The sequence below is a fragment of the Octopus bimaculoides genome, chromosome 27 (assembly GCF_001194135.2).
Source record: "Octopus bimaculoides isolate UCB-OBI-ISO-001 chromosome 27, ASM119413v2, whole genome shotgun sequence".
NCBI classification, from domain to species: Eukaryota; Metazoa; Mollusca; class Cephalopoda; order Octopoda; family Octopodidae; genus Octopus; species Octopus bimaculoides.
The window spans coordinates 13707613-13719533 of record NC_069007.1 but is presented as its reverse complement, the minus strand read 5'-3'; the positions used below and the strand labels follow the sequence as shown (position 1 = coordinate 13719533).

Here is an 11921-nt window from a genome sequence, read left to right as displayed (position 1 = left end):
CAAAGGGTTGGTTTCCCAGATCCTGTGACTTGTATTGGTATATTCTCCCGCTCTCCTGGATGGGAGATCAGTCTGTGACAGGATTCCTCATTTTTACCAGCTGAGTTGATTGGAGCAACATGAAATGAAGTATTTTGCTGAAGAACACAATGCATTGTCCAGTCCAGGAATTGAAACCACAATCTTAAGATCATGAGGTGTATAGAAGGAGACTATTTCAGTGACTCTATCCTACAGTTTTCTTAGTAAAAACAAGACAGAGGTTTACAAACATTGTGCCACTGTGACACTTTACTGTCACCAATAACCATTAGGTGGGTCAAGAAATAGTCAAATTAAAATTTAAAGAATGTTTGGTTGATAGCTTTACATTATTGTGATACAATAGGTAATTGTCTATTTTCTTAATTTTGTTAATTACCTCTAGCTATTGAAACATGAATAACATTGAGAAAAATTTTAATTTTAAAAATGTCGCCAATGGGAAAAATTTAGAAAGCTCTGTAAACAGATTATGAAGCGAGTGAGATATGAGTGTTGGCAAGTTAAATGCTCTTGTAGGTCTACGAATGTAGGCTTGGAACGATATTGTCGCTTAGCAATATTTCCTTTTAAATAAATAACTATTTGCTCACAGAGACAGTGACAAGTGACTGAGACCTTTGGCATTATACCGTGCTTGAGAAGACATGTCAAGCCAAGTGAGATCGTAGTCATGGCCAATGCCGGAGTTTTGTAACTGGCTCGTAAAAAGCACCCACTACACTCTTGGAGTGGTTGGTGTTAGGAAAGGCATCCATCTGTAGAAACTAAGCCAAATCAGATTGGAACCTGGTGCAGCTTGGTAGTTTTCAGTCAGACTGTCCAACCCATGCCAGCATGGAAAATGGACGTTAAATGATGGTGATGCTTATCATTAAAGGTACCACAATAATACATTGAATGCGCTTAAAAGATTCTTTGTGTGTGTGCGTATATATATATATATATTTGATTAATGGAAGATACAAAAATGTTTATTAATCACTACAATTGTTTCGACCCATCTAACATCATTCCGTCACGGGTGGGATATTTAACAACTGGTTTAGGAGTATCTGTCACTGTAGATGTGTCTCTTCAGGTGATTACAAGATGTATCTCGTTAAAAAATATATATAAATAAGGTAATGATCACAAATGTTTTTAAAAAAAAGAAGTCTTGATATTTTGGATGTTACTCTTTCATCAGAAAAATAAAAGTATGAGAAAGGAGGTTTTCTTATATTCTTAGTTTAAATCTTGCAAAGTTTCACTTCGGCATTCAACTTACAGCCAAAGTCTGTAACATAGTCTCCAGGAAACTTCTTAGACTTGATAGAATCAGACACCTACACCACTTTCACACATTTTTAGCATGACAAATCACTTCTAACTCTTTGCCTGTCCAAAGTATTTTCATAAGTTTGTCCAGAATGTCCATGCTTGTTTTTAGACTTCTAGTTGTTCCTCATTTCATATGTTCTGAGTAACATAAAACTTTCCTTTCATAAATTCCAAGTTGACCTGATGGTTGGGAAAAAAAAAAATGAAAAAAAATTGGAAATGTGTATCATATCAAATGTATGGACACCAGGGGAAACGTCCTGTGTATCACATGGGATACACAGAACAGGCAAAGGGTTAAAAGTAATTTTTTTAAAAAATAATTTTTGGTTTATTTTATTTTCAGTGAATTCAATGTTTTTTTTTATTTTTTTGTTTTCTTTAGAAATTAACCTCACTGCGCCCTGGCACTATGTGACAGCCGATTCCTGACTTAATTACCAGCTTCTTAAATTGTAGCTTTCACATAAAATGCTTTTGTCACAGCACAAATTCTTTTGGATAGGGGCATTTGGTTGTTTTTTTTTTTCGTTCCCATAGTGGCTTCATTGATACTTTATAATTACAAACCTATTAATTATTATAAATAGTATTGAATTAAAAAAAAAAAATAAAATTTAATTTTTACGTATTTTCTGGTTTAATCTTTTTTGATATAACTGCATTAAGACAGATTCTATTTTGAAATTATTTAAATTCCGTTCCTCTCCTCTGACTACACACACACACACACGTACTATACATATGCTCTCCAAGGGTCCATATTTTAGTTATCCTGGCTGCTAAATATTGCTTATTTATCTTTTCTCCTCTTGGAGATATTTGCATGCTTCTAGCTCAATAATTGTGCCTTTGTTTACATTTTTAATGCATGCTTATGAGTCCATTACAGTCCATTCTGCACTTGCACCAGATGGTTTCCGAACCGTACACACACACACACACGTGTGTGTGTCTTTGAATGTCAATGTTATGTTTTCTTATGCAGTAAATTTTTCCTGGCTTGTGATGAAATAATGCTTGGTTTTCTTGTATTGTTCTTTAACCATTTCTTTGTTGCATTTCCAACCTAAAACTCCGCTGTGTCTCTTGTTTCAGTGATAGTCTAAATTTATTGTGAATTTTAACTTTTTTCATGAAACTGTTATGACTTTTGTTTATTGACAAATGTGGTTTTCAGAACATGACAAATGGTTCTCAAATTTGTTAATTAATTTTGTCTCAAAACCAATCTTAATTCCAGGTAAATACAGGTAAATTTAGTTAAATGTTAAAATAATCAAAATTTTGTTTAACTATCACCACAGAAAATAGTTATTAACATATAGTTAGTTGGTTCAGTGTTAAAATTGTAATATAGAAGAAATATGCATGTTATTGAATTATCAATTGTAATTAGATGCACATAAAACGGGTGCACAATAAATGTGAAATAGGGACAAAATACTGGGATTTGTGTTAGAAAGAAACTATGAAATGAAATGAAATTCACGCGCGCGAGTGAATTGCTCTTAATTAAACTCTGTCACTCATTTTACAGATAAATTAAAATTGTATGTAGATAAATTTGGGAAATATATTTATAAAACCCAATTTTATGTACACAAATTTAACACCATTCCTGTTATTGAAACCTGTGAAGTGTCCCACTCTATGTAATGCAAATTTGAAGAATGCACTACAGAATGTCATTTCAGTTGACTGCTGGCGACTGGGAGCTTTCCATTTCTGGTGTTGGCACATTTTTTTTTCTTTTCTTTCTTTGCAACCATCATACTACCTATTTATGTTTTGGAGAATGGTTGACTTCAGAGGTCGCTCTTTCTCTCTCTCTCTCTCTCTCTCTCTGTGATTGTGCTCTCTCCCCTACATGAATAGCCTATCTTCAACTGTGTTATTACATCTGCTTGGAACTACAGTTTGGTCACATTACTTTTGAGCCCCTCAAAATTGATTTAGGAAAAAAAAAATGCATTGATAATGCTTTTATTTACTATACACCAAATTAGGTATCACTACTACTTATTACCTGGTGTACCAACTGAGTCATAACTAATTCAGTTCTATCAATTAACACCATTCATGTTGTGTAACTATTGTCATCAAGTTTCATAAATGGTGTTTAGAAAAGTCTCTTCTTACCTCTGTATGCAGTTATTATTAAAGTTCATTTCTACTTTCAATGTTCTGCAATGATTGCAAATAGAAAAGAGCTCCTACTGCACATAAAAAAAAAGAATCTTTATGTACTGATGTAATGCTAATGGCTTTGAAGTAGAAGTATGGCTATCGTTTATCATATGGATTTGGTTCCTAAAAAAAAAAAGACAAATAAGTCCTCTTCTTGCACTTTGTAAATAGAATGAATGATAGTTTCATTAACACTGAACTCACAGGCCACAGTAGCAAAGATTCTCTCATTGCAGCACAGTTACATAAACACATGCAATTGTCAGGGAATTCTGGGTGTCTGAGCATTGCAGAGTGCCACTTGGGTGCATCTTTTGTGGTCCAGGCAGAATATGTGACTAATTGCCAATCTTTGTCATCACAGACCAAATCATGGTTCACACTTGAGTGTATTGTAATCCTTGATTCTTGTTGAATGAAGTTGAATGTAGAAGCATAATTTCAAAAAATATGTTCAGGTCATACTTGAAAACTTGTGATTGTCAAATGGTTCATTTACCCTCCAGCAGTTTGTAATTCTGGGCAGTTTCTTAATGTCCATTATCTTGCTTATAACAGAATGTTTGAATTTCCTCAAAGCAGAGATGAAGCCCGTAAGCTTGTCTTTACTTTTTTTGTATAATGGTTTGTCTCTGCAGTAAATGTCTGGAATATTCTGAGTTGGAGAAAAATTAAACAAAACAAAAAAGAAGTTGGTTGCTTTTGAATCATTGGAGGGGCTGATTAAGTCCATTCTCTTCTGAAAAATGTTTGAAACGATGTTATCCTTGCCTCCAGTCTCTTTCCATCACTTTTGCCTGTCATTATCAGACATGAAATTGTCTAATTTTTCATCAAGCATGTGCTTATGTTAGTTGCATTTTTTAATTGATTTTTGCCGCTTCTTTAGAAAATCCTTTAAATTACGAATCATTAATAATGAATGCAAAACTGATATCCATTTTTTTTTCAAACAGTTAACAAAACAATGGTTATAAGATGGGGGGGGGGGTACTCTCAAAATTCAGAGAAAACATATGTAGCATTAAAATATCTTGGGCACTGTAAGTTGGTTCTAAATGAACCTGGTTCTTGGAATGCACTGAAATAGAATGTTAATCCATTATACTACTGAATAGATGTGCATATTGTATATGCAAGTGTGCATTGTCCATCTTTCCCCCCATCTTTTTGGATGTAACTATCATCAACTCTTTGCTGCAGTCACAGTGCTGCATCTATTTTACTTTTCTACACTCTTGCTTTCTGTTTTTCTCTTGTTCTCTAGGTATTTCTCTTCAGCATGATAAGTTTCAGTAGACTTAATGTAGAGATGCTGTTGTTTATGCTGGTATACTTATCAGCTACTGAAACTAACTTTTATTTAAGCAGATATGTTGTCTTCCTTTTATGCTTCAATTTGCTACAAATGAAGATTCCTTCACTAATGCCACAGAAAAATGAACATGTAGGATTCACTTCAATTAAATTGATTCCATCATGGCAGCAGGCTATCCAGTCCCTTGCAAAGAGAAGGATCTCTTCAGTGCTATTAAAACTGAAATGGTTTAATGTTTCTGTGGATTTTCAACAGGAATTCATTTTGCATGACAGATAACAAAGGAAGTAAAGTTTCCATGGCCTTTGATGAAGATGGTTATCCAGTGAATATTTCTGGAAACCTTTCGTTGGGGGATCTGGTGCTGGAAAGTTTTAGGTCGAATACAACAAAAGTAACTTCAATGAAGTGATCAATTCCAGCAAAGGCAAAGGTTTTCTGGGAATGTTTACTCTTTTACATTCAACAATTTGCTGTCCATCTGGAAAGTGACTAACAGGTCTACTTTAACCAAACGTCTACTACATAAAAAATCCAAAAGACACTGCTTACATCCCTTCTCGAAGCCATACTAGTGTGGTTCCTTCACAAAAATATTTATGTATCATTAGGTTCTGCCTTACTACACTTGGAACAAGTTAGAAGGGGAACAATGCAGTGTTCCTATTGCAGGCCAACTTGACATCAGTTTCACTAGCGCTATTGGAATAAGAGAGTATATGCTGTCAATGAGTCAACATGGTTACCTCTTTCTGTGCGAAGTTCATTTGAAGATCTTTCAAGAGTAACCAATGGCAAAGTTCGCAGCATCTGCAGACATATTTTATACTTGGATTACTGGGTGCGCTGCCCCTGAGATGCAATAGTCAGATGCTCCTGTGTGACCCAGCCAATCTATTTGTGCTTCAACTTAAATATTGCGATGACCTTGTTGAAGCTTAAGCTCAACAGCTGTACCCTGGTATGGAAATATAGGACACAGATGAAATCTACAATGCAGCGTTCCCTGATAAGCTCAACATAAATGACTAAGAATTTCAAAAATACATCTGTCAACTTAGCTGAAGTCACTGATCTAACTATAGAAATTTTGAAAGCATCTTCATATATGTCGACGTATTAATAGCAGGATTTAATGACAATAAACCTCTAAACTCTTGAGGACTGTATGGTATGTTGTTTGACAAAGTTTGGCTGCAAGTAACTGGAATTTGCCTCTTGAGATTCATAGCTGACTTGAGGAAACATTCCTCTTTGCCACAGTTCATCAACATAAACAGTTATTGTAGTTTCTGTAGGAAGTGGTGCTACACTCCTTCCTGAGTTTTCATTCCTCTTTGATTTTGGTACCCCTTTGTGACATTCAATAATTTTTCCAGTTCTTGGATTCTTAGCAGAAATATGAAATGGTGTGGGTTAAATGTTTAACTACACAATGGTGCATATTAGTGCGCAGTTAGGGCAGGACAATCAAGGAGCTGTGCAAGAATAGATCTCAAATGGGAGAAGCAGCAACTGCAGTGATGGTGTTGAATCTGAAAGCAACTAGAACCATTGGAATCTCTGCTTGGACCAAAGTTAAAATTTTCAAAATTATCTGTAGATGTAAGGCAATCTTTTTGGAGATTGGCTGTCTGGTTATGTTACTAAAAATTTACAAATTGGAATGGGCAGACGTCCTTTTAATAGTACTGGTGCCATGTACCCAGCTCCTGTGAGATCAGTGGTTTATAATAGCAGACAAATTGATATCAGTGTTCTTGAACCAGGCAACATTGTTAACAAACAAATAGCTGTGGGGGAAAAAGAAAAATGTTTAGGTTTACAACAGCATCAAGTGGCATTTGCGGCAGGAATTAAATATTTTTAAATTGATAAGCTGTACATCTAGAAGAAATAGTTCTGTCTTGTAGAATTTTTAATTTCGTGGGAATTTTCAGATCGACCACCACACACTTCTCCTACCCATAATAATGGTGATGTGGAATCAGTTAAGCCAGTCAATTTGACAAAATCACATAAGATTAATGGTTTAGAAGCTTATGCCATGTCATAGAGGGCATTATTCTCACTGTGTGCACCAAAAGAGAGGATGTGATGATAAGCAGAAATTCATTATCTCAATATACGAGCCCTTTTGACTTAGAAAACGTCAATTTCTGGAACACTTCAGCTTTTACCATGCTAATAATTCCTATGGGCAAACATTGACACAGTTGCTGGATGACATCATGAGGAATACTGCTTTGGCAATGGTCAATTGTTCTACGAAGAATGTTTAAGATTTGGAAGTTTTTATAATCTCTTGTGCCTTATTTTTTGGTAAAACTAAAAATCTTGTGTTTTCTACAGGGCTGATGCAACAATGCTTAGAAATACTAAAGCTTTGTGGAGGTGGTACAGATCTAATGCCATATAAATTGGGGGTCATTGCAACCCTTTATTTCCACATATGTTTTAGTTCCAATATTTAGATGTGTAGGGTTTCCCTCTGAACCCTTAGAAATTGTTTCTGTGGGTGGTTTACCTCTTGACACCCCAGTTTCTGAGTTTAAAAAAATAAGAAATTTTCAGAATTAAAACATTTTGATTTTTAAAAAAATAATTTTAAGAATTAAAGCATTTTAAGAGTATTAAAAAAAAAATTATTTTCAGTTATAGTTTCAAATAAAATAAAAACTGTTTTTCACATTTACTTAATGTGTTCTTAATTAAAATATGCTTGAATTAGATGTGTTGTTTTACACTAATTCTGAAATATAATGAGCATGTATTTAGAAGAGCAATCCTGGACTGCTACACTGTTGGATCGTGGTTTCAATTCTTATCTGAAAGATAAAGAAATCCAGCAGGGTTCTAATAAATGAAATCTACCTTCATTAACTGTTTTGTTGCCATATTTTTGTTGAAACACCTTGCTATTGTTTCAATAAATTTTTGAAATAATGAATTTAATAAAATAGTCTTGGCATTTGGGACATAAATTAGCATTTGGTTTTGATGGTAGGTTTTAATTTAGATTCCTTCAAAACAGGAGGTTTGTATCATGGAACCAGCAGTCATCTTAATCAGGTTGGTATCAAGAGTAAACGCTTTGTTACCATATTGCTGATGAAATAAACTGCTTTTGTTTCAAGGGACTTTGAAAATAATAAATTTAGCAAAATATCTTTAAGGTGATGTTTAGAACATAAATTAACATGAAACTTTAATGGAAAATTTTTTAAAACCAATTTAAAACAGGAAGTTTGTATCCTAGAACCAGGAGTGGTCTCAGGCAGGTTGGTATCAAAAGGGGTTAAGAATAATACCAACTCATTTATAGCCATTTTCTAAGACAAAGCAACATTCAGATATTCTGCTATTAATTAAATGTATTTAGTTTCGTAATTAATGAAATCTAATTAGATGGGAATTATATTGAAAGCAATTAACTTTGTTTATATTTGTGTAGTCCCCACTGTAAAGTGGTTGCTGATAGGAAGGGCATCCAACCATAAAATCCATGCCAAGGTACAAGCAGTTTTTGGACACCTCCAAATCTGGTCAAACTGTCCAACCTATTCCAGCATGGAATGTGAATGTTAAATGATGATAAAGGCCTGATTTTGTCAAAGATAGGGATATGAATTTTGAAATGGAGTGTTTCATTGTTTAGGTTAAAATAAGTTCTGGGCCAACTGACCAGTGTAGTCCAGCCATTAACATTAAGGTTGTGATAGCTAAATAATCACCTCGTCCTTTGTTGTCTGATCAGGGGACAAAATCCCCTAATGATGTAGGGTTCTGACCTTTTATTTTTGCTTTTCCTATTCCTGAGATTAGACAAAACTCCTTGTGACATTCCAGCCATGACCATCCTATTATCTCTCTCTTGATTTATCTAAGGAAATTTGTCCTTCATTTTTCAGTAACGAGATCAAAGTGTCTTTAGATTCAGAGTTTAAATTATAGTTTATGTGAAGGCACATGGCCGAGTAGTTTATGAGTGTTCATGGTCATCATAAAGGTTGTGGGTTCTATTCCTGATCTGGCAGCATTTGTGTCCCTGAGCTCAACCTTTCATTTCACACTGTGCCAGTCTGCTCAGCTGTAAATCAATACCATCCTAGTACTGATACAGCTCCCCCTCCCTCTTCTCCCCCCCCCCATCTCATCCTGGATGTTCTGCTGGGGTCACTATTAGGAGAGAAGACCAAAAGGATGCCTGCTCGCAACTGTTGAGCCATGCCCTTGATGTCATCCCGGGTCAAGGATGGGTGGGCTGAGAGGTCATCTGTATCTGCTCATAACTACATACACCTAAAACAGATATAGCAGGGAACAATCTATGAAGTGATGGCCATGGTTGGCAACAATGACTGAGCATCTCCCACTTTCCCCCAATGCAATTTTCCTCTGCCTAATTGTTCTCTTGAGACAAGCTGAGGCTCTGCTAGTTGATCTTTGAAGACCCTTGTCCAAAGTGCTGTGCAGTAGGTTTGAACCTCGATGCATGTCATTACTCAAGGCAATCCACATGTGTTTACACATGAGAATGTGCATACTTTATGCCAGTGTTTCCACTGCTGTCCCATTTTTCTCACTGTTACTCAGTCAACCCTTTCATACATAAACTGGCTGTGTTCTGCCCATTTTATGTTCAAACCAGCCGGATCTGGCCTCTCACACCTACCCTACAATGTTACTCTAGAAATAAAGTCACATCATTGAAATCTCAAAGCTACAATGCAATGTATGATTAATTCAAAACTTAATAAATAGGCATTTCACAGTAATCTGAATGCAAAATGCTTAATGAACTAAAGAAATCCTGTACATGACTATATGGCCTGCTAGAAATAGTAGCTAAATCTCCCTCAAGTCAGATCCTACTGTTTAACACTTCAGTATTTAAACTGGCCATATCCAGCCCAAATATTCTACTTGTTTTATGTTCAAGCCATCCACATCTGACCTCTCACACCTACCCTACAATGTCATTCTAATAATAAACTATCACACCATTGGAATCAAGAACCTCCAAGATAATCTGTGGTTAATCCAAATCAATGGGAAAGGGTGTAATTTTTTGTTTTGCAATTGGATAATGTACTATGCATTCACTGCACATAGAAACAAGATAGGATGGTCATGTCTAGAGTGTCTTTAGTGTTAGGTCTTCTTGGTGAGGTTTGATCTGAGATCTAAATAGCAACTCTTAGTAGAATCCAACACCATTTGTTTGTTAGTGGAACTTTACCGTTTCCATTGAATCAGTGGAGCTGTCATGTCTTTGGTCTTTTCTCCAGTGCCTGCTTTCTCGTTCATTTGCTATAAGAGCTTAGAATGCTCTTCCATTGAGTTTTTATCTACCATTTTGGTGCACTCGGTGCATAATAAGGCTGACACTTCCTTGATGTTTTTATGACTTGCACCTCGTTAACACCTGCATTCTATCACCCCCTCCCCCTGCACCTCCATATCATGACCTGCACTCTGTTAGTGTTCATTAGTTTCTTTTAACAAACATCTTTTTTTTTTTTTTTTTTTACCTGTCTGCTTGGACCAATTATTTTGTAGATGACCAACCTATTACTGGTTTTATAGGCAACCGGCCAACTCCTTCAATGAAGTGATGTAGGATATGGAGAATTTTGGGTTTTTTCTCTCTCTTTTTTGTTCAAAGTTATATACATAGCTTATTTCAGTCATTTGACTGTGGCCATGCTGGGGCCTTGAAAGGCTTTAGTCGAACACATTGACTCCGGGAGTGTTTGTTTCTTTTGTAGGCCTAGTACTTATTCTATCACTAAGTTACAGGGATGTAAACACACCAACACCAGTTGTCAAGCAGTGGTGGGGGACAAACACACAAAAACACATGGGAGTGGATTTGGTCGGCCCGAGGCTCTAGTAGAAGACACTTGCCAAGGGTGCCACACAATGGGACTGAACCTGGAACCATGTGGTTGGTAAGCAAGCTACTTACCACACAGCCACTGGGTTTCTTATCTTGAACGTTTTTTATTGTCTGTTTTAACCGATCAACACTTGAACCAGCCATATCTGGGCTAAATATTCTACTGGTTTTGTGATCTCTATTTAGCTCTGGTAAGTTGGTGAAATTAGTCATATGATGATGATGATAACAGTGATCGTGTGTGTCTTTGTATTTTGTATATGGCAGATGTCTACCAGTGCACTCATGAAAGCTCCTATGCTACTTGTTACTGGTTATTCCCAACATGCTGCGTTAACTGCATGAGATTAGTATGTAAGCAGTTCTCCATGTAGCACAAGATAAACATATTAATGACGAGAATACTACACGGATGGAGATTTTATGTTTTTATTAATGCATTGTTACATATGTTTCAGCATTACATATATTTTTATGGGACTAAATCATAAGATATTATTAAAATACAAAAAAAAAATTCATCCGTGAAGTATTTTTTGTTATATAATCTAGACTTCAAAAAGAAGAATAGAGAATTAGACATCTTCAAATCTTGTTTGTTTATTACAGTAGTGTTCTCGTTAAATTCACTATCATCCAGTGTTTTAAATTAGATTCCAATCCAGCCAATGTTTCTATTGCAGAAACACACAGTAGTCTCTGTGGAGACACATTACCTGGAAATGAATTATTTGAGGCTTCAGGAGTCTGGCCTTCAAATTTCTGGTCATTTCTGTCTACAGATTCTTCAATCAGTAGAATGGCTTTAGAAACAGAGATTACTTAATAAACAATTTATTATAATTAACTTGTTAGCACCCACTTTCCCTTTTCTACCTCTTCCTCCTCCCTCTCTGTCCCATTCTTATCCTCCTCCTATTTGCTTTCTGTTCTCTTCTTTCTCTCACTCCCCCCTCTTACCTCCTTCTCCCCTCTTACCTCCTTCCCCCCTTGTCCTTTGTTCAGTACCTCTTACTGACACTCCTGGCCATTACTCTCTATCTTCATTTCTTCCTTCACCCCCTTCTCTCTTTCTCTCTCTCTCTCTCTCTCTCTCTTTCTCTCTCTCTCTCTCTCTCACACACCCCATCACCCCATCACCCCATC

General features: G+C 35.9%; 1 protein-coding gene across 1 annotated transcript in view; it reads left to right on the top strand.

Annotated features, from left to right (window-relative positions):
* The window catches only part of LOC106868560 (moesin), a 123093-nt gene extending 121097 nt beyond the window's left edge, over positions 1-1996 (top strand). Inside the window, exon 17 of the mRNA XM_052977140.1 lies at positions 1751-1996. Coding sequence (XP_052833100.1) covers positions 1751-1757 — 7 coding nt within the window. The 3' untranslated portion in view covers positions 1758-1996. The remainder of the gene's footprint in view (positions 1-1750) is intronic.
* Positions 1997-11921: the final 9925 nt, after the last annotated feature.